Raw genomic sequence first — 24966 nt, forward strand, 5'->3', positions numbered from 1 at the left:
ACCCGTGCCTGCCAGGGGCGATTTCTGAGCATAGAGCCATGAGTAACCCCTGAGCGCTGCCAGGTGTGGCCCAAAAACCAAAAATCAAAAAAAATTTAGTTTATTTTTGGGGGCCAGAGAGATAGCATGGAGGTAGGGTGTTTGCCTGGCATGCAGAAGGATGGCGGTTCAAATCCCGGCATCCCATATGGTCCCTCGAGCCTACCAGGAGTGATTTCTAAGCACAGAGCCTGGAGTAACCCCTCAGCGCAGCCGGGATAGACCCAAAAACCAACAAATAAATAAATAAATAAATAAATAAATAAATAATAAAATTTAGTTTATTTTTTAAAAAATCCTGGAGACCTCGAAAAAAATATAGCTTATGAGAGTAAAGCTTAATGAAGACTTAAATTTTAAAAGCTAAATGAAGACTTCAATTCAAATCAATTTAAATTTTTTGATCTATTTATAAATTTATAAAATAAACAACATTATTTGGTGAATTTATCACTAATAGAGCCTATTACTAGTCCAAGATTTTGACAAATCTGTTGTTTCTTTAATAATAAAAATATAATAAAATTAGAGGAAAGAAATACATTAGTGAGACTACAATCCTAACTGAATAGCTTTTCTGGGTAATAATTCACAGTGTGAGTTTCTTGAGTAATATAATGCCTATTTAAAAAGATAAATTCAACTTCATGACTCTTGAGGTATTGTTTGTTAGAAAATAATAAAATGCTAACTGTTCCAAAGACTTGTTACTACACCTTCTGACAAGTATTTCATAATTTAAAGAATAAAGTTTACATTATCAATCTCTTTATAATATGGGTCAATGATCATAGACTTTTAAAAATAATTAATATAGAAGAATATGGAAAAGGAATTTGTTTGGATTAGTATTAAACAGAAATTCAAAGTGGTCTGACCAACTGATTTAATCACATATAAAATAGGTTATTTTAAGTATATTAAATACAAAGTCAAAATAGCATATTTTATACCACCAAACAGGAGATATTTATTTTCTATTATGTTCTTTAATTACAACTAAACTTGTCTTTCATTTTATAATAATTTAAGTGTGATATTAATAATATTAAACTAGATTTACTTCATTATGGAATAAAATTAGGAATCAAAAAATTATCTGACAAAAGAATAAAGAATGATTTTACTCATAAAATTAGTTTTGTAGACCATATATGCCATAGTTTTCTGCAAATTCTTATCAAATACATCTAGTGGATTTATGTACTAAATGCAACAGGGTACATTCTCTATGATGCTGATATCAGAAATATTATCCAATTGTACAGCCTTTTATAATTATAAAGTAATTTTAGCTATTGTTATCTTACATATCCAAAAATATTATTTGAAAGATAAGATGAGATTGAAGAGGAGTTTCATTATGTATTAAGGGCAGAACCCAACGATATTGGTCCCCAGAACAGTCATTTTTCCAGAAGAACTAGTCTTTTTTCCAGTGTGACAAACTGCTACCAGTCCTGTGGTTTAACTAAATGTGAATTGAATGTATTTGTAATTTTTTCATTGATTATGTGCAAGGGAAACCATGAATGGACAAATTTCATGATATGCACAAAGTTATCTTTATAAAATAAGTGGAAGGGATATTATTAATTCACATTTGCTTTCCTTCACTGATCATTTTAAACCTATGGCTAGCCTCAGAGTATGAATAGGTGTTATGCAAAACCTTACATAATAAACTATCCTTAAATTTAAGAGGGAAACAAATATACCTGAGAATTTGTCAATTACAAAGGTTCTTATCGAGTATTTCAAAATACTTAGATAATATCTAAATTACACTTTAGATAAGACTTTAGAATATCAAAGTATATGTCTAATCTTGATTGGATATGTATAAGCAAGATAAATTTATATATTATGTTAGTTTAATACATCAATAACCTACTTTAGGGAAAATTGAATAAACACAATTGGAGATATATAATTTCTAAAATTTATGATCTATCTTAAATCAATTATTCTACCCTCTATTACTGAAATTTGTGCTAATATCATTGTCTAAATTCCAAGTATGTAAAACCAATTGTAATAGAAAAAAGCAGAAAATCTAATGCCAATCATACACAGTATCATCTATAAAAATAACTGTGGAGTTGGGAACTATCCATGGTCATTTACTTACTGAAGTAATGGTTGGCAGTGGTAGTACTGGCATTTTATCTAATAATTTAATATGCGTATCTAAAGATGAAATAAATTCAAACTATAGAGAGAACAAACTGTAAATGTATTTGCATAGCTTTGAAGATGATACAATTTTATTGGTCAACATAAATTACAATCATGAATTTTAAAACTAGATCAATTTTCTTATCTTTAAAAGTTTTCAAAATAAAAGAAATTATATTTTGGTCCTAAAATTTATTTATAATGAGTTTTGCTACTTATTCGGTATATTATCAAATATACTTAAACACTTCATTGGGGAAACATTGGAAATTCTATATATTAATAATACTATTTCAGATTCTTTTTTTTTTTATTTCTGGGCCACACCCGGCGGTGCTCAGGGGTTACTCCTGGCTGTCTGCTCAGAAATAGCTCCTGGCAGGCACGGGGGACCATATGGGACACCGGGATTCGAACCAACCACCTTTGGTCCTGGATGGGCTGCTTGCAAGGCAAACACCGCTGTGCTATCTCTCCGGGCCCTATTTCAGATTCTTATATTTTAATTGTCATTAAAATTCACTGGAAAGTAAAATATATTCATATGGAAATACATTTCATCTTTTTTCATATAATTTCATAAAATATCTATTAAATATAACCATTATTCACTCTAATAATTTTTGTTGGGAGAAATACTTCTTAAACAATAAATTATTTATATTTAATTTTAAAATAACTATTCTTCTTTTGAATGATTTTATAACTAAATTAAGTTTTCATGTCTATGATGAGATGGGTTTACTAAGCATATATCTAATAAATTCCTTGAACAGTTTGCTTCCTTTCAAACTGAAGCAATCTGTTTCATCCTGTCAAGTGTTGGACTCTTTTTTTAAAGCACAACCAAATAACTGAATGTATTTCTATTAACAACATATGCTATACAAGACATATTTTAGTAGTACTTTATAAATCTGGATTGAGACAAAAAATTCACTTACTTTGCTTTAGCTTCTGCATCTTCATATGCCTTATTAGAAACATCATCCAAACCTCCAATCAAATGCTTGAATGAGCTGTCAGAAAAAGTAAGACAAATTATCTATGAAGCTGTAACAATGAAAACTTAACTTTTACCCTATTGAAACATTCTGAGAAGATTCTATTCAGGAGAAATTTAAATACAATCTAGAAACATTATTAAAGCACCTATCAAATAGATATGAAATCTGGAAGAGCAAAGTTTCTTCAGTCTCGTTACTTCTATTTCACACCACGTAATTTTTGGGGTAGGTGAGACACACCAGATAGTGCTCAGTGATGACTCCTGAAGTGATCAAAGAACAACTATGGGGTACTGAGTATCCACCCAGGATTGTTGTGCAAGTTGAAAACTCTACTTACTGTCATCTTGCTTTTAGCTCCCACCATCTAGAACCATGTGTCACCAAATCAGATATGTTCGAAGAACTGAGTGGTGTATAATATGTGACATGCTAATTGACGTAGATATGAGAAAGTTAACGATCGCTTCTCAGCCTTTTGGCTAAGGTCAAGTGTGGAGAAAATTAATGGATCAATTATAATACCAAAACAGCAAGATCAACCAATTAAATTTCAGGTACTATTAATGCCCTTGCATATATATTTTTGCATAAAATAATTGTTCTCGGGGTCAGAGCAGTGATGCAAATGGTAGAACATCTGCCTTGCAAGTGTTAACCTAGGCCAAACCGCAGTTCTATTCCCGGAGTCCCACATGAGCCCCCAAGCCAGGAGCAAATTCTGAGCACATACACAGAGTAACCCGAGTATAACCAAGTGTGGCCCAAAACAAACAAAAATCATTTTCTCATTTAGCACTGCTGTTATAAATTAGCTATGATTTAATTATTCAAGATATTAATGTAGAATTCAATGCTATAATAGAACTGTGATTGTTTTTTTGTTTTCAAAGTTTATAAGCTATAGTTTCTCAGCTGAACAAAAGGACACTGTATAAAGAGCCATCATAGACTACCTGCTCAAACATCTGTGCACACATAGACACCAGTACAAAAACATACATGTAGATATTCTCAAATGAAGGAGCAGTTGGGGAAAATAAATATAAAACGTATATTTGTACAGATTAGAAATGTGGCATTTCTTCCCAATATAAAAATAAGCTGAATTATAATATTGGCTTTTGGAATTGAAAGCATATGTCCGTTGTAAATCATCTTTATTTACAAAGCCATCCAAGCCAAATAACACTTTGGAAGTGTGAAACCAATGCATGCTGACAATATTTGAGATCTTTTGAATGAATAATGCAGCCATTTACTTAATTAGAAGTATAGGAAAGCAGGAATTTCTAAATATATTAATAGGCTTTCAATGACTATGTCTATGTCTCCCTGCAATGATAAATTAAGAATTGAAGATATCCTGATATGCAACATTGAGGAAGTTACACAGCTCATTACTAATGAGTATGAATTAATAACATAAGCATAAACTAATGTTTCATTTTTCCTCTGACAGATATTCTGTAGAACACCTGCCATCTGTGTTTGTATCATAAAAAAGACATTTAGAAAAAATATTATTATAGAAATGGATGCTTGTTACAGTATTTACTGAGGTCCTAGGGCATTTCTTGACTAGTTAAAAAAAAAAAGCTTTTGTGAACTACAACCAACATGTCCACTGACCCATGCTTAGTGGCCCCTCTCGCCCCCATCAAACTATGGACTGTTGCATGATACCGGAATCAGCTTCAGCAAAACCCCTAGTTCAAGGACAATGTAGGGTTTTGTAATGCCGTCTCAAACTCAACTATCACCTATTGTCTTCAAATATCTTTGTTTTCTTTCTAAACACAGGTTTATTTATCTGTTCTATTTTAATGTATACATATTTTTGCTATCCTTACCATTTTTGGTGCTGCTTGGTACTGAAGCCTTGCCTGGAATAAAATGGCAGATCAAAAACGGACAACAGAAATTGTGAATATAACCAGTCATCCTTACCCAGAATAGCACCAGCAATCCAATATGAAACCATATGTCTTTGTATGGGCACAGTAAATAAGGGGAAACCATAGACACAGAAATAAGATCTTATCTTCTAGGGATAAGACCTCAACTTTTTATAACACTAGGGTGCCTCCCATCCTGGACATGTGTCATGTGGATACAACCCAGTCTCTAGGAGATTGGACAGTGTCAGTTCAATTCCAAACCCCGATCCCAGATGTAGAACTGAAACAGCTCTGGGCAACAACTCCAGGAACCAACTCCATTGGGAGAATTATAACACAGCTCTGGCACTAACTTGTACCAGTTATGATATGACAACGAGGAAATGACAACTTACCCAAGACCAAGTTGTCTTATCACCTCACCTAACACTGGATGGAAACCAGAAGATGTACTGTCTATTGAACAGCGAAAAATAAGAGCACCATGTACAGAAAACTGACTTTGACAGCTGCGACTGGGCAGAACTATCCTTGGGACCGATAAGGAAAACCCTGCCCTAGACTGTAGACCAGAACTCCTATTAAAAATAAAAAAGAAAGAAAAAAAAAGGACTTCTTAGTGCAGAGGCCCAACTTGGACAACAGAGACTGAGCAGAACCCTTAGATCCATAATATCCCATACTTTGGCTTGGGGACTGAAGGAAAACAGAGAACATCTGATACAGAAGACTGTATACAACAATGGTGGAACAGAACCTTTAGAACCGTAAAGACTCTAACCTAGACCCTGTCCTCGGACCTGTACAAATGCCTAGACCGCTGGATACAGTGGCCTCATTGTCTCAGCCACAACTGAGAGGAAAGTTTCCTGGCATCACATACAAAGCTCTTAGGATGAGGTAAAGAACACCTATGGAGCCAGGGGTTGATTTCATGATGGTATGCTTCAAGGATGGAGAAGCCCTGACTCTCCTAGGCCATGGAAATTCCCATTCTCCCACAATGCTTACTGTGCCTATACAAAAAAAAAAAAAAAAAAAGTGGAGGGAACACCAAACCCTACCACTGCAGCATCCCTTCTTTTTCTTGTTTTGTTTTGATTTATTAGTTTTTTACTTTATTTTCCTTCCTTCCTCCACTTTTCTCTTCCCTTTTCACTCCTGTGGTTATTATTTAGTGATATTTTTCTTTTCTCATTAGCCGGGTGCATTTTTTTCTTCTTTTTCTCTTTCTTTTTTTTGGTAGTTGTGGTCAATTTTTTTCTCTCTTCCTTTTCTTTTTCTTTTTTCTTTTTTCTTCTTATTCTTTTTATCGCAAACGACAACAGAATAGACAACCTACAACAAGCTATAAAATGGAGACCAGTTGCACTAGTATTCTGGGGGGAAAGGGAGGGAGATATGAGATTCATGCTGGAAACAGGGGTGGAGGGAGGACAGCACTGGTGAGAGTTCCCCTCATTCCTTGTCACTATGTACCATAAATAATGCTGTGAAAAATAAAAAAAATAAAAATAAAAATAAAAGCTTTTGTTTTTCTATTTGGAAAAATTACAGAGATTACAGAAATGTTTTGAAAACTTTAAGTCAAGGCATAAAGTTCTTAATTTTAACAAAGGACACAAGTGAAACATAATTAAATTCTCATTAAAAACTCATAATTCATTATAGGTTATATGTTAGCATTGTTAAATTAGTCATCTTTACATATTTTCTAGATTTGCTTTCATAATAAAAATTAAAATCTTATTGAGGAAAATAATTTAGGGAATTTCAAACTTACTCCATACACACTAAGTGTGAGGTCTTGTCTTCTAAAAATGTTTTTGAGATGAGCAATCCAGTTTATCAGAATATAACAGATTTTTTTAAAGGTGGAGAAAATTATATTAGCTGAATAGAGTTGAAAGAGAGAAAATGCAAAGACCCTTTCATATTTAATGCTAGCAGTTTAAATTTACTTTCAAGAAGGGACAGAAAAGAAAGAGAACATGAGAAGACGGTAGCAGGTAAGAGAAAGATAAAAAAAAAATTCATGCATTCCTGCACACACATAGGCATAGAAATTTTCCTTAGAAAGTTTTATTTAGAATGGTGTGTTTCTCAATCTAGGAAATTTATGTTTTTAGAACATTATAGTGACAGTAACTCAGTGGGTAGTAATTTCAGCTATTAAGATGTTTTCATTATAAATCCAAAACATCCTTCTGAAGGGAGCTGATTACTCAGTGGTATATCTAAAAAGTGTATAATTTTGTTCTTTGGTTGTGATATGATGAGGGTTCATTTACAGAGAAATGGGTTATTAAATTATTAGAAAGGCAACTCAAATATCAGCATTATCATGCTGCTAAAATATCATTTCTATATCATTAGTGTAGGAAAATTGTATTCTACTAGTGTAGAAAATTGTATTCTTAAATCATATATGTACCTAATAATATATATTGCTTGCTTTAATCTTCATGAGCTATCATTTTAATAACTTTTGGGCTTTATTTTTCTTTTGAGGCTCAGGTAGCACCTGGCAGTTAATAAAATAACTTCAGAGATAGGGGTTGAGGAGAAAAAAATAATAATCTGGTGGCAGGGAGAAAAAAAAAACTTTGAGAGAAGACAAACTTTGAAGCTTACTTGATAGTTTGCTTTAAGGGTAGGAGTTAGTACCTCTAAATAGTAAGGATTATCTCTCCTTTCAACTCTTAAGATGGGGAAAAGAGCAGAAGGCGAGGAGAAGAACATTATTTGTTGCTTTGTTTCTCCTTAAGATTCAAGGTAAAGAAAAACCCAGTGTTTAGATATTATGAATATGAAAGAAAAAGAACATGGGAATATACTGGTTAGAGTTTAATGTTTCCTATAATGCTTGGGAAAATTAAATATTATGGTATAAAATATTTATAACAGAATATTTTCAGATTCCAACCATACTAGCAGAAAATACAAAACAAATCCTTTATTATTAAAAAATAACACTACTCAACAAAATGGTAACCTACTCTTCTTTACCCCCAACTTCTTCCTTTATTGTTGTTATTGCTATCATCACCATGCCCAGGAGTCACAGGTATGATCACAATGCTCACTCACACCTGTCCGCAGTATGGCAGCGATCACTCATTCACTGTGGTAACAACCATCAATATAGCCAATGTGCCATCTGGATTACACTTAATGATGAGAAGGTGGTTCAGGAAGCAAATTTAGGATTCATGCCTGGAAGTCAGGAAGTCAATCACCAAGCACATTCTCTGGTCTCACCTGGAATTTCTCAGGGATTACTCCTGTTGTGGCTTAGGGGAGTATGCGTAGTAGTGGGGATGAACCCGCGATGGCCACATGCAAGGCAAGTGTCCTACCTTCAGCACTGTTGCTCTGACAATGTCTACTCTTATATAGTTAAAGTTTATACTCAAGAAATACGTCAAAAGTAAAATTTTGCTTTGCTTTTGGTTTCTGGGCCTTACTCAGCAGTGGTCAGAGGCTACTATTCCCAGCTCCATACTTGGGGTCACTCGGAGTGGGCTTCAGTGACCCCAAATATTGACTGAACACAGGCTAGGGATGTACAAATCGATCACCTGATCTTTTGAGCCATCTCCTCACTTTAAACTTATAAACTAGTTTTATACTTCAGTAGTTCTTAACAAAATATTGGCTAAAACAGCTGAATTCTTGACAAAGGTCTCTTAATTTGACATGGATATACATAAAGGCAATTGTATTTCATTAGAATAAATCTTATGCAACCTCTTTAAAAATGTATTTATTGAAAGGAAACAATGCGAGAATTTGAGGTATTTGTTATGCTGTTTAGTCACTTCCATTGAGAAAATGGTGATAATAACTATGACTTCAATTGAAGCCTCTTGTGTTATCATCTCTTGTTTTATTTTTTATAAAGGGTAGGGTTCTTTTTTGGTTTATTCTATAAAGTAATATATTAAATTGTTTCATTGGGCAGGAAATAAACCTCAAACATAATAACACTAACGAATCTTTATTCATACAAACACACATGTGCGTAATCAATTCTTAAATTTTTGTTGTTTTTTGGGGGGGCCACACCCAGTGATGCTCAGGGGTACTCCTGGCTTTGTGCTCAGAAATTGCTCCTGGCTTGGGGGACTATATGGGATTCTGGGTATTGAAACCAGGTCCTTCCCGGGTCAGTTGCATGTAAAGCAAGTTCCCTATTGCTGTGCTATAGCTCTGGCCCCCAATTATTAAATTTTATAAAGATTAACTTACTATAGATTATGAAAATATCCTGATTTTATATACAATCTATTAGAAAAATCACAATAAAAATACTTCTATTTGCTTATTGAATACATTAAGCAATATATGAAACAGTTTAGATACAAATTACTACCAGAAAGTGATTTTTTCATCATTTCAACCTATGTCAGCAAAGTTAACAAGCAAGAAACTGGCACATTTAATACAACTATTGACATACACGATATTGCAGTTTGGAAGGAAAATGTCTTTCGTTGCAACACAATTTAAGACTTTCATCTTGCTTGCTTACAGAAATGTTTTCAATGATAACATAGCAAACTTTTTGAATTATTTTTTGGATATGTTTGTATCTTTTTTGTATCCATGTTGTAATTACTTACTGTATATGCTGTGATTTTTATATTAAAATATAACTGTACATATGATAATACTAACATTTTATGAGATCAATTTTAAGACATTATATTTTATTTTTTAGCAGACCACTGATTTTATATTATAAAAACAATCTGCAAGTGATACATTAGAAAGAAAAATAAAACATGTTCTAAGCCTAAAAGTTAAAAACACAATTTTAGGTCCCTTCTATTCCTTATACAGACTCCATTATGAATCATGATTCTATCTTGAATGTTTTTAAGATACTTTACTCCACAATTCTGGAATTGTTCATGTTTTGATTCATTTTCCTTCACAAGACATTGACGTCTGAGATACATGAGAGTTTTGGTATAAACCCTTTGAAGTAATTGTACACAGAATACATTCCTCAAACATATACTGAGACAATTGATAGCTATTTATTTCTATAATAATAAAGATATTCCAAGTCTTGGAATTTAGTATTTTTGCATGCATTTTTTCAGAGGGAAGTTCAAAAATTAATAGTATATTAAAGATTATAGCTAAAATGATATACAGATCTTTACCGTATATCCTCAAGTATAAATCCTCAAGTATAAACCAACCCCCCTAATTTTCCCTAAAACATGGGAAAATTTAGTGACTCAACTATAAGCCAAGGTGGAAAATGCATCAGCCACTGGTAAGTTTCAAAAATAAAAATTTATACCCAAAACTATTACAATTGAGGAACGAGTAGGTTATGTTTTTCAATATTTATTGTAAAGAAAAACTGTAAACTAGCCTCAATAACTTTAAAACTTTAAAAAAAAGTGCAGAAAACCATAGCATAAGAGGTAATCAAGCTAAATCACAAAGGTTAAAATCCTTCCAAACTGGATTCCTCCTCCTTCTTATCTGAGGATAAGAGCTTCAGCTGTATTGTTGTGAGGGTATCAGCATAGACATTGTCATCATCACTGAGTTCACAAATGTCATCATCATTGCTGTCAGTCTCATACAAAGTGCAGAATATTGGGTTAAATAGTTCAGTGTCATCCAGATCAGTTCAGCCACCTACCTGAGCTGAAGCAATCCCCCCCCACCCCCCCAACAGCAGATGGCCCAAGATGACTAGAGACTATGTGCATTTAACTCAGTGCCTGGACATGGAATCAAATAACCTTTATGGCCTGAATAAAAGCTAAATTTGGGGTTCTCAGCACAAATTTGTCAAAAAACTCGGCTTATACTCGAGTATATAGGTAGATAAAATTACTTATGAAAAGTATAAAGGTACATAAATATAGTGCTTTATAGCATAAGAAATAAAATGCATCAGTTAATGTGTGAGATATAGAAACTACCCTAGATTTTGCTAAAGTTTTTATCATGGAGAAAATTTCAGAAAGTCATGTTCAATGGTACTGAAGGCATCTGCCATTTTTCCCTACCTAATGTAGTCTAGGGAAATAAAAATTGGGGAAAATAATTTTCTGAATAATGAAGTATTTTTTAATGCCCAAGGTCTTTGCATTATTCACCAGATCTAAAATGGTGACATTGGTTTGTGAAACCAATGACCTCACAGTACTGGAAGGTTTTTCAGAGATCTCTCACTTATTGAAGGAGTTACTCTAGATCAGCAAAATACTTCTGTATATCAAATCAGTTTTTCTATACATTAGAACATAGTCATACTTATTTGAGGTTAGCCTGATTTGAGGTTAATCTACAGGTGTGACTTCCTAATTAAAAATGATTAAATTTTGTTTAAAAATAAATAAGTTCATATAACTCCTCTATAACCTCTGACCACTATGCTCCTCTGATTGTAGGTTACAACTACCTCACAGCCTTTTCCCTTGTTTGAAAGATTTTTGTGCATTTATTTTAAATTATTATTATTATTATTATTATTATTATTATTATGTTTTGGGCCATACCCGGTGACCTTCAGGAGTTACTCCTGGCTATGCACTCACTCAGAAATCACTCCTGGTTTGGGGGACCATATGGGACACTGAGAATCGAACTCAGGCCCATCCTGGGTCAGCTGCGTGTGAGGCTAACGCCCTACTGTTGCTCCACTGCTCTGGCCCCACATTAATTTTTAAATAATTTTTAAATTAAATGACTATGATATACATAGTTACAAAGTTGTTCACGATGGAGATTCAGTCACATGTTTAACAGCTATCCCTTCACCGGTGCACATTTCCCACCCTTCCCATGTCTTCCTCTATGACATAAGATTTTCTTCTCTTTCTTCCCTCCCTCATTTTTCCCTTTATACAATGTGATTTTTAGTATTGTTACTAAAAGTTATTTTGCGTGGCATTTTACTTCTTTCAGCACTGTTTGTGTCCAGAGTGGTTATTTCCATCTATCATTGTCCTAGCATTCCCTTCTTTGCCCTAATTGTATTCCCCTGCTATTCCCCTGCTATCTGTGGCAAACTTCCTACCACAGCTTCTGAGCTTCTGAGCTCTCATCTCTATATTCTCTAACTATTAATACCAAACTGCCTTTTTTATTATTATTTCTACTAATGAGTGTGATCATTCTATAACTATCTTTCTCTCTCTGACTCATTTCATTAAGCATTATATTCTTCCTATTTATCCATACATATATAAGCAAATTTCATGACACATTTTACCTAATAGCACATTTATTTCTAATGTAATTCAGTCTCAGCTCAGGTGTGTCCTCTTCAACAGAGCTTCTCTGCCCAAACAGTTTATTTTACATAGTTATTTATATGTGTATTATAGTTTTTGTTAAAATTTTACTCTAATTCAGGGGTTCTCAAACTTTTTAAACAGGGGGCCAGTTCACTGTCCCTCAGACCATTGGAGGGTCTGACTATAGTAAAAACAAAACTTATGAACAAATTCTTATGTACACTGCATATATTTTATTTTGCAATGAAGAAACAAAACAGATACAAATACAATATGTGGCCCGTGGGCCATAGTTTGAGGAGCACTGCTCTAATTATTCATCACACCTTAATGCATTTTCAATTTCTATACAACTATTTATCCTTTGGTTAAAAGACTATTTTAGTTATTTAAACGTTTTTGTCATTCAATATATTATTTTTCATAAAATCAGAAAGCTGTTCTAATTTATTACCCATTATGTCCAGGGATATATAGAGATTTGAATGTGGATGGAATATTTGGGTCCATATTCAACAATGGTGAGGTTTACTCCTGGCTGTATTCAGGGACCCTACATGGGGTCAGGGAAACCATATCTGCTACTTGCAAAGTGACCTACCCACTGTACCACCTTTTCTGTTTGATATTTAAAATAACTTAATGGGTACATGGATGAATTTAGACATTAACATTTCTACTGATGCATTTATTATGTATGGCCAATACAAGATAGACAAACTCAAAGGTTTAAAACACATTTTTATTTGAAGATAAGGGGGTTATAAATTGAAAGCCTTATATGTCTTTTTAAGTAACTACCTATATGAGTAATAAAATTTTAGAATAAAAGTTAAAATAAATTCTTCACTTGAATTAGATACTAGTAAAAATTTACTTTTGTGTAAATATAGGTAAAGTGGTTTGGGATATTTAGCAATTTGTCTTTGAATTATATATAGGTCATTGAATGAGGGTAATTATTTTAGACTATATTAGAATTTACATCTAAAATTCAAAGAGCAATTAATATGAACACATGGATTTGATAATGCTAGTAAGACTTTCATTCAATTTAAAACAGGAAAAATTAAGTACCAGGGGGAATGCAGGGAAGAAATTGCTTGCTTTGCATATAGCCAACCTTGATTTTATTCATCACATATGGCCCCATGAACACAGAGGCAAGGTAAGCCCTGAGGACTGCTATGCATTGCCCCCAAACAAACAAAGGAAGAGGAAAAGTTAGAATAAAATATTAGGCAATTGTTTTACCTTTACATTCACAGAAGAAAATGTTAGTATAGATTATTTTTCTGTTTCATGTTTCATTTTCCTTAAGGGAAGAAATTCTCCCCTAATTGTTTAATATACATGTAATAGGCAGGTTTACTTTGATGATAAATTATTTTATGAGTCAGAAAATCTCCTTACCTAAGTGCATAAAATGTAAACAAAATTCGACCTGTTATGCTTTTTATTAGGGATTTTCTGTGCCCAAATGACATTTTTGACATGAAAGCCAATGATAATGATTTACAAATATCCAATTACTTTGATTAAACTAACCTATTTACCCCCAAATAAGCCAAAAATATAAAAAACCAACTTGCTTCTCATGAAACAGGTTACTCTCAAGTCTCAGACAATTCGATGCTATTTTCTCAATAAGAATATAACGTATTTATTCCAGTATGTAGTGTAACTCGGGTTATATTTGGGTTCATACAGGATTTTAGCACATAGTCTCTAGTCTCCTTCTGCCTTCTTCATGTGGTGCTTCAACTCAGTCCACGTGTCATGGCGGAGCTCAAGAGGTAGGCGACTGAATTGAATTGCATGCCACTGAACTATTTACCCAAAATATTTAATGGCACATTTATTTTTTTTTTAAAGTTTAATGCTTTAATCAGCCTGCCAAACAAGATTCCCCAGCCTGGCCAGACAGGGGCCATCCCAAGAAGGAGATGAGCCCCACCCAAGGTCATGATAAAGATTATATAGGGAAGGTATATAGGGATGTTCCATCTTTCTGATGATCCTTAAAATGATTAGCTCTTGTATAGGGGTATCTTACTACTGCTCCCTTGTCCTTCCCTGATAGGCTACCTGGTATGGCCAGGTAGATTGAGGCGGAGTCTATGGAAATAGGCTTGTGAAGCCCCAGCATGTGACTCACACCATGTGGTCCTTACAAAATGATGTTTCTTCATGCTAGGAGCCTAAGAAAAAGCCTGCCATGTGGTTTTACAAAATGGCATCCCTCATTGTTCAGAATTCAGGTCCCAACAATCAGAATATTGGTCCTCCCCTGGTGAGCCCATTCTCACGATCTTATTCAAACCTAGTTTCTTCCCAAAGGCCCCTTATTGGATGTGAGGACTCCAACATGTGGATGTGAGAGGCACAAGTTTTTCTACTAAGAGGTAAGTATTCTGGAGCTTCAGAAGTAGAGCCTGCCCAGAGTCTCTGCACTTCTTCACCTTAGCCACAACCTGGTTGGGACTGGAAGATATCATGTTGAGTGAAGTATGTCAGAAGACACACAAAATATCACTTATCTGTGGAGTGTAAAATAACTTGATAAGAAAATTAATGTAGTAAACAGGGAAGTTTAGGTCACACTTGACCAGAGGGTTGAAACAAGGGAAGGACAAAGAAGGAGAAAAAAATCAAGGGCAGAAGAAAACTAAGAGTGAAGTAATGGGGCAACAAAAGGTTGTGGCTTCAGTTATATTGGTGAGATGGGAGAGTGAGATAACTATAAATGCAAAGCACAAACTCAGCTAAGAAAATATTTGATTTAAGCAGCAACCTCTGAACTTTATATTGTGTTTATCAAGAAGGCAGGAGGGGGTGGGTGAGAGTGATAATGTGAGAACACCAGTGATGGCAGTTTACACTGGTGGTGGAATTAGTATTGGACTATGTATGCCTAAAACCACTATCAATAAATTTATAAATAATGATTCTTCTATTAAAATGTATTAGGTATGCACACTTCACAATGAACAAGAAAACCAGTGCTAGGGTTCATGAAGAGACAAAGAAACTATCATTCGCTGCTTCAACCCTTTAAATGATTTCCTAAGACTCATCCTTAAATTTTAAATCTTCCAGGAGATACTGAGAAAAAAAATATAAGTCTGATTCTGTTTCCTTTTCTCCATTGGAAAAAAAAAAGATTTCTCTTCCCATAGGACTATAATGAGAATTAACTGAAATGAAAGAGTATTAAAAGTATCATATAATGATAACCTGGAAACTCATACATTAATTTCTCTCTGCTCTTTTCTTCTTTATCACAAACCACAATCTGAATTCATATAACATGAGAAGTTTTCAGGTCCTTTTTATTTTTGTATTTCAAAGAATCAGCTGAATAATTTCCATTTTTCTCTTATCTTCCTTCTATTTCAAGTACCGTGCTAGACTCTTGTAAGTACTTCTGGATTTCAGAAAACCACTTACTAAGTTCACTTGAACTTTTACAATTTCTGAAGCCTTTTACACTGTTTACTCTGCCGTACGACAAAACAGTTGTCACTAAAGACTTTCTAAAATGTACTTGTTAGTAACTAAATCCTGTACATTATTTATAAGAGATTATATACATTATCAATGCAAGTACCCTGCCTCCTGTACAATTGCTCTGCCACTGTTGATAATTTTTATATTAACATGGAAAAGTACTATTACAATGTGATAAGATAAAGTGACACAAGAAATTTTAAAAACAGACTATTTTATTCACACATCATTTCTGTACTTCTAAGCCAGGTATTTCAAACCAGGATACTTTGGCTCTAAAATGAATGTGGGTATTAGGCCCTGGAAGAGAAATAAGGCTTTCCTTGGCACAAGGGCAGACTATTAAAGAAAATTAGAAAATAATGGCCATAGCATATCCTTTCCTTCTCTTTTGCATTTGGATGAGACTTATTGGTAGAGAAAGTGCCAATTCCTGCTTCTGCTGGCTCTAAGTAAAAAAAAAAAAAGGCTGTGTAAGATAGAATGTAAGGCTCTAAGTAAAAAACGCATTTTAAGATGGAATGTAAGGCACCATCCAGACATGGGTGGACCCCCTCAAAAGGGGAGGAATCAAGGGAATATAAAGTTCAGAGTTAGAACCTGAAAGAATCAGCAAGTGTCTAAGTCTCTTATCCTTTGACAACACACAGATTAAAAAATCTGCAGATCTGGCTGATTGAAGAAGCCCCTACTGAAAAACCAGCTCTGGAAAGGCACACGGGGCTCATTCACTCTGGAAACTTGCCCAAGACTTCACATATGGACTCTATGCATTCCCTGCTTTTAAAAAGCCCTGTTCTCACTTGAACATGTAAATCTCTCTCTTTCAACACATAACATTTTTAAAAGTTTACTTATTTATTGATTGATTGGCTTGTTGTTCTGGGGGCCAAAAACCCCAGCAGTGATCAGGGGTTACTCGTCACTCTGCACAGAGAAATCACTCCTAGCAGGCTCGAGGACCATATGGGATGCTGGGAATCCAACCAGGTCCCTCCTGGGTCTGCCACATGCAAGGCAAACTTATCACTGTGCTATTTCTCCAGTCCCAAACCCATAAGATGTTTCACAGTAAATTCCTTAAACAGAAATATTGTAGTTCAGAAAATATAACAAATATTAAAATGAAAGGGAATTATTTTTACATGAGAAAAATTATGTATCTATTATGTATACATGTGTCTGTTAACCTACTTCAATTACGTTTGTACTTGGCATACATATTTAATAAGGCTTAGTTTAAATTAGTCTATCCCTATCTATTTAAGAATGTCTATTAATCTTTAATAAAATATTTTATTAATGCTGTAGATATGAACAAAGTAGAAAAAGTAAGTAGAATTAATATCAGTATTTAAAATATATTAGGACCCTGAGAAATAATATAAGGGTTAAGATATGTCTCTTGCATAATCTCCAGTTCAGCAATAAGGTTTTCTGAGCAACTATAGAAATGATCCTAGAGCAAGAGCTTGAGTGCTGCTAGGTGTGATCCCAAAACCATCCCATAGATATAGTAAAATATTACAATAGTTACAGTAATATGGTATTTATATTTTGTTTTTAAAACTTTAAACATGTATTCAATTTATAATCATCTGATATTAACTATATACAAATACAAATCAAAATAGAAATTAAAAAGAATACATCACTAATAAAATAAAATGTCCTTACTCTGTCCATTTGTGTTTCTTTTTTTTTTAATTTAAGCACCATGGTTTAGGATTAATTTAGTCTTAAACTGTACACCACCCTTCACCCATGTACATTTTCTACCAACAATGTCCCCAGTTTCCCATCCACCCTTCCACCCTCTCCCCTTCCTGCTACTCTGGCAGGCATTTTACTATTTTACTTCTCTCTTTCTCTTTCTCTCTCCCCCTTTATATTTCTTTTAGACAGTCTGCTTTGTACTATTATCGTGCATATTACATTATGTCCTTTCAATACCCAGTTCTTGTCAAGTAATCTTTCCAACTATCTCTGCCATAGTGTTCCCTTCTCTATTTTAATACCCCTGCTCCAAAATTTGTGTCAAGTTTTCTACCATAGACTAGTCCTCCTGGCCCTCATCTCTATTGTATCTGGATTTTAATACTATATTATCTTTTTATTATATTTCACATCTGAGTGAGATTGCTCTATGTCTATCCTTTTCCCTTTGACTCATTTCATTCAGTATCATATTCTTCATATTCATCACGGATAGGCAAATTAAATGACTTTATTTTTCTTGACAGTTGCATAGTGTTCCATTATCTATCAATGGTCCTCAAACTATGGCCCGCGGACCACATATTGTATTTATTCCCATTTTGTTTCTTCACTTCTAAATAAGATATATGCAGTGTGCATAGAAATTTGTTCATAATTTTTGTTTTTACTATAATCTGGCCTTCCAACAGTCTGAAGGACAGTGAACTGGCCCCTGTTTAAAGTTTGAGGACCCCTTGATGTACCAGTTTCTTTAGCCATTCATCTTCTGTTCTAGGGCATTTGGGTTATTTCCAGATTCTGGCTATTATAAATAGTGTTGGGATAAACATAGAAATGCAGAGGGCTTTTCTGGTATATCTCTAGGAGTGGTATTGCGATAAACATAGAAGTGCAGAGGGCTTTTCTGGTATATCTCTAGGAGTGGTATTGCTGGACCATATGGAAACTCAATTTCTAGTTCTTTTTTTTTTTTTTTGAAATATCTATATTGTTTGCCAAAAAGGCAGGTCTAGTCTACATTCCCACCGGCAGTAAATGAAAGTTCCTTTCTTCCTGCATTCATGGCAGCACTGGTTGTTCTTGTTCTATGTGATGTGTGCCAGTCTCTGTGGTATGAGTTGATACCTCATTGTTGTTTTGATTTACATCTCCTCCATGGTTAATAATGTGGAGCCTTTTTCATGTGTCTTTTGGCTATCTGAATTTCTTCACTGAGGAAATATCTGCTCATTTTCCCTCCACTTTTGAATGAGCTTAGATTGTTTATTTTCTTTCTGAGTTCTACCAGTACCTTGTATATCTTGGCTGTTAATCTTTTATCAGATGGATATTCAGTTCATTTTTTTTGTATGTAGCTGACCAGTTTTCCTAACACCACTTGTTGAAAAGGTTTTTCTTGTTCTGCTTTGTATTTCTTTCTTACCTATTTGTATTTCTTGTCTAGATAAATATAGAATATCCTTACTTCATCTAGAAATACCTAATTTTTATTCACTACCAAATAGTAACTTGCTTTTTGTATTTTTTAGGACCAATCAGGCAGTGCTCAGGGCTTATTCTCACTGTGTGCCCAATATGGATATTTCAGAGAACCATATGGGGGGGCAGAGATTGAATCCAGGTGGGCAAGGTAAGTGTCCTACCTACTGTGTTATCACTTGGGCATCAATACTGACTTGGTTTTGCTGGTTTTACTAAAATTTCCATTTTAGTATTATGAAATTGTACAATTATCTGGATAATGCATGATGTCAACATTACACTTCCAACAAATATAATCTGAGAGCTTCTTTTTAATAAGCTTAGTCTGAAAAGAGATCTTGGTTTTATTGTATCTAGCTTACATAATCTGATTCATACATCTATCCAATGAGTTTATAGTGAGTCCCAACAACTAGACATATTGAAAAGAAAATAGAAAGTCTTATTTTTTTATGGTTCACTGGGTCAGTAATAACTATATCTCCAGGAAGTGCATGTAATATAGTAAGCAAAACCACTTAAGTTTACTAAGAAAAGAAGTGTGTAAAATGGAATCAGTTTTCAAATTAATGACTGGACTGTTGATATTTAAGTCGATAAGATTCTTTCAGAAATGGACAACTTCCCCCACCTGTTCATTCATCCCTCACAAGAAGCATTCTAAACTTCTCCACATATCCAATAAAAAATTGCTAAAGAACACTAATATATAAAATTTTAACTGCTACCTTGCAGGGGTCTTCAAACTTTTTAAACAGGGGGCCAGTTCACTGTCCTTCAGACTGTTGGAGGGCCAGATTATAGTAAAAAACAAAAATTATGAACAAATTTCTATGCACACTGCATATATCTTATTTAGAAGTAAAGAAACAAAATGGTAATAAATACAATATGTGGCCCGCGGGCCGTAGTTTGAAGACCCCTGTTAGGAAATAAAATGGATTTTTTTTTCAGATTTAGGAGCAAAGTTCTATTTTCCTTATTAGTTATGATAACAGTTTACATAAATATTGTCAAGTATGACAATGTTTAAAAAATGCACACCTCATAAATATAGACATATTTAAAACATTGGTAGAAAAAAATCAGTGTAAACCAAGCACTAATGTGATCAACCAAATGCAAATTACGATTATGATATCTTTAAATTGATTGTTTATAGCTTCATATTCAGAAGGAAAAAAAAAACTCTTAATTTTTTTGTTTGTTTGTTTGGGGACCAGAGTGATAGAACAGCTATAGGGCATTTGCCTTGTACGCGATCGACCCAGGACAGACATGAGTTTAATCTCTGGCATCCTGTATGATCCCCAGAACATTCCAGAAGTGATTTCTGAGCACAGATCTAGGAGTAACCCCTGAGCGCCATTGGGTGTAGCCCAAAAGCCAAAAAAAATTGTTTGCTTGTGGGTGTTCTCAAGTACACTCTGGGTGTACTTGAGTTATTGCTGACTCTGATGGTATACAGGAGACTGTATATATTCCAGGGACTGAACCTGGGTAAGTTGTGTACAAGGCACCCATACTTTATTTTCTTATTGTGAAGGGACTTCTCCACTGAGTTTCCTTAATTATCACATGATCAGTTTGAACTAATCATTCATAACTGAATCAGTTGTTTTTTTTTCATCTCAATTTACTTTGTCTCCTCTTGACCTGTTAAGAGAATGCCACTGTTTCCTAAATTAGAAGCACCTCCTTACTTCCCACATTTAATGATTCCCCCAAATCTACTTGACACTGATGTTTAGACTTTAAAAAAACTTGTCTCAAGGCTTGTCACAACAATCTACCAAAAGTCTCCAACTCACTGAATTCAATCAAGATTACATTTTCACCCCCTTCTTTCAAAAACAAGTGCAATTTGATAAGTAGCATCAACCTCTGCTGGTTCTCATTTCCCCGGAGATAAAATCCATACTGTTTAGTCTGCAGTATCAGCAGACTTTTTAAAAATCCATGCTTCTTACATTTATTATCTAATAGGATTCCACTGACCTGATTGATTTTATATTTCTTGTTCTATGAAGCCTCTATTCTTGATATATTCCAATTAATACCATATAATGACTTTTTCAAAATTGTTGACCTTGCCTCCACAAAAATTATCCTAACCATTTTCTTCTTTCTTACTTATAAAATCCCCAAAGTTAGGATTCATATAAGACTTCGTTCAGCAAGTTTTCTGGGATGCTAATGGCAGAACACACTCCACTATTCCTAATTTTCTCCAAATATTAAAAATGTCATTTTGCTTATTTTTTCTCTAACTATTTCTATTTATACAATTTCTTAGATTGATCTTTTAAAAACTGATTTTGATGAATACTTTCCTCCAAAGGAGTTGCAAACTGTTCTTTTTAAGATCTGGATGCCAGAAGATGATTTGGTTCAGCATATCTAGTGATTATTAATTTATTGCATGTCAGCTGTAAATGTATCCTACTATGTAAAAATAGATTATGGCTGCTACTTTGGTGAAGGCAAAGAGCAAGGCGCTGCCAACCAGCACTCAATCTTTGCCAGCACAGGACACTGGCGAGGTGCATCAAAAGCAAAGAGTTTTACTTCCTGATCTCAGAATGGCTTGGTAGATTCAGAATTTGTCAGGGCTATGACTACTAGAGTACCCGAAGGCCAATAATACCAAACATCTAGTAACTTCCCCAACTGTCTCTGTGAGAGCTCCACGTCTCCCTATGAAGAGCTTTCCCTAAATCTCTACAGTAGAAATTGCTCTAACACAGTGATAGGGCATTTGCCTTGCACGCGACTGACTCAGGACGAACCTAGGTTCGATCCCCGGTGTTCCATATGGTACCCTAAGACAGGAGTGATTTCTGAGTGCATAGCCAGGAGTAACCTCTGAGTGTCATCAGGTGTGCCCCACCCCCCAAAAATAAAATTGATGGCACAGTTCCTACAGGCATTGCCATCCTAGAAGCTACTACTCCTTTCTTCCAAGCTAAAGACAATTCCACCCATTCAGGACCCATTTTGTAATATGTAGAAACACTTGGCTATAAAACAGGGCTCAACCAAGATCGCGATTTACAGTTGACTGGCTGTTAGAACCACGACCAGACTGCATACATCTTGGGACCAATAAAAAAGCCCTAGTTTAGGGTTTGAACTATGACCTGCACAATAATCATGATCCCCAGTCCCAAAGGCCCGGCAGAGACAATTGTAACGGATGGGGCTTCTGGAAGCACAAAGAAAGACGCTATCCTAGGTGCCATCCTAGGTTCAGTGCAAAGACCAAGATCACCAACCACAGAAGATGGATTAAAATGACACTGAGGTAACAGAACCTCTAGAACCACAAAGATTGACTTCATCAGAAGTCCCACCTCAGGATCTGCGCAGATACTGAGACCTCTAAACACAGAGCTCTGATTGTATCACCCTGGACAGAGCAGAAGTCTTCCACACACCACAAAAACGCCACCGGGAGAGTAAATGATCCTGAGCAAAGTCTAGGATTGATCCCATGACAGTATACTCCAAGGACGGAGAAATCCCATATTTCTTAGGCCAAGTGAATTCCTTTTCTAATGACCCCAATATTTACTGTGCCAGGGCAGGAGGGAAAAAACAAAAATACAAAAAGCACAAAAACTTGGTTATTTTATATATATAATTCACCTTCATTTATTATTGTTATTATTATTTTTATTTACCTATCTATTTTGGTCGATTTCTCTGTTTGGGTGTGATTATTGAAATTGTTGTCCCCAATTATACTTATTTTTTTCTCTTCCTTTCTTTTCTTTCGTTATGTGCTATGCCATGTTTCTTATTACAGGACCATGGCGTGTTTTTTGTTTGTTTGTTTTTGTTTGTTTTTTGTTTGTTTTGTTTTGTTCTTTGTTTTTTGTGGTCCTTAATGATATAGCCGGAGTCCTCACTGGATATTTGACACTTCTTTTGGTACTGGTGGAGTGTTTCACATTCTTTTTCTCCTTCATCTCCCAAATCGAGGATGAGAGCCTCTAGAAGGATTCCGCCCATTTTCGGGGCATTAGACTCTTACCCCAGTTTATTTATTTTCTCTTTTTCAGGCAAAACCACGCAACGTGAACTAGCTAGTCCTGCCTCCAGATAGAGGGGGAAATAAGGGAGGCATCAATACCAAACAGGTGCAAGACTACTAAGTAGTAGATTAGATACAGAGGGGACCAAATATTCTAGCCACCCTGGAGATGAGGGAAGAGGAAATGGGAGGTAGGACAAAAACGGAGGTGTAGGGAGGACAATTTGGTGATGGGAATTCCCCCTGATTTTGTGTAAATATGTACCTAAAATATTATTGTCAACAATATGTAAACCACTATGATCAAAATAAAAATTATATTAAAAAAAAAACAGGGCTCAAAATATCCCTAAAATCATGTAGCTAGAAGCTAGATGATGATAAATGTATAATAAATGGGACATGACAAATATCTGGTCCCTAAGGACAATAATGCCAAATTTCAGAAATAATTATTCATAACGAGTTAGTTTTTAGCCAAAGTAGGGAATAGTGGTTATTGAAAATATTGGATAAGGAATACTAAATAATGGACAAAAGGAAGGCTGAGTTCGCTTAGGATAAAGGCTTATAACTGTCCCTTTTATCTGCTACTTCTAACTCTCTAAATTTTTTCAATTCTTTCTAGCTATTCTCTTACCATTTCATTCTCATCAAATCCTCATTATAGTTATGAGTTTTTAAATTTTTATTGTTATGAGTTCTATATAATAAACTTTTCCTGTTCAGATTAATAATGTTAACTTCTAGATGCAGTATGCTTCTCTAACTTGAAGCATATTGATAGATCATTACTCATTCATTGTCCTATCAAAACTTGGGAGTGCTTCTAAACTCTTAACATTTGATACAAACCAAGGAAAGCTGCTATGAATCAAACATGATTGCTCTCTACCTCAAATTCAAAGTACCTAAAGCAGAAGAGTTGGCTGTGTGACATGATATGTCAATGCTGGTAGAGGGAACAATAAAGCAGGCGATTCCAATTTATTATAAATGTTTTATTATGAAAGACATGACTAGGAAAATAGCTCATCTGCATTTGATCAAATAAATTAATGGGATAAAATAATTGTTTTCCTTCATTGATTCCAAAAAATTTGCCCCAATAGTATGGAATCAATGTAGTGTGTTTGGCATGTTTGTTGTATTATTTGGAACTGAAAAATTTTACCCATTAATCGTATATTTTAGAAGTAATGCCATCAATTCATACTTAATTCAGTGAAAATATTTTCAGGGCTCATTTAGCTTCAATTCATCAAACATCAATTTATTGATTTAGGTAGACTTTTTTGAAATATCGTTTGTTCCTTTTCATGTAAATTTTTGTGACTCAACTTTGAGCCCACATCTTAAAACACAGTAGATAATTCAATAACTTTGTATTATTCAATATGTGCTACATACTGAAGCATATGGAGTTATTGAGTTGATAATATACAAGTCTGTTTTTACAAGTGCTGAATTTTTAATTAATTTTTGGCATGTTAAATATTTCTTAATATCATTCTTTGCCACCATCCTTGAGTACAACACCAATGCAGTGAACCACTTTATGGGCTGTCCCCTTTCTCAGATTCTCAGAAGCCTATCCATTCCCCTAGTTTCTTGCTGTCATCAAACTTAATTAGTCTGATTTGGAGTTTGGCTCTCATGAGTTTTCTATCTTTGAATTTAAATCACAATGTGAGTCAAATGGAAAAATAAATCAAGCATTGAAACTGATGTCTTGAGACCTATGTTTAATCCTGTAGTGTCACTAAAATTCACATTACCTGAGTGAATTGCTTTATTCCGTGGCTAAATGTGCATTTCAA

At 34.4% G+C, this 24966-nt stretch overlaps 1 protein-coding gene across 1 annotated transcript in view; it reads right to left on the reverse strand.

The window, feature by feature from the left end:
- Window positions 1-24966, reverse strand: part of PRKG1 (protein kinase cGMP-dependent 1) — a 1196983-nt gene that overhangs the window by 109545 nt on the left and 1062472 nt on the right. Inside the window, exon 9 of the mRNA XM_049764671.1 lies at window positions 3162-3236. Coding sequence (XP_049620628.1) covers window positions 3162-3236 — 75 coding nt within the window. The remainder of the gene's footprint in view (window positions 1-3161; window positions 3237-24966) is intronic.

This window comes from Suncus etruscus, chromosome 17 (genome assembly GCF_024139225.1).
Source record: "Suncus etruscus isolate mSunEtr1 chromosome 17, mSunEtr1.pri.cur, whole genome shotgun sequence".
Classification (NCBI taxonomy): domain Eukaryota; kingdom Metazoa; phylum Chordata; class Mammalia; order Eulipotyphla; family Soricidae; genus Suncus; species Suncus etruscus.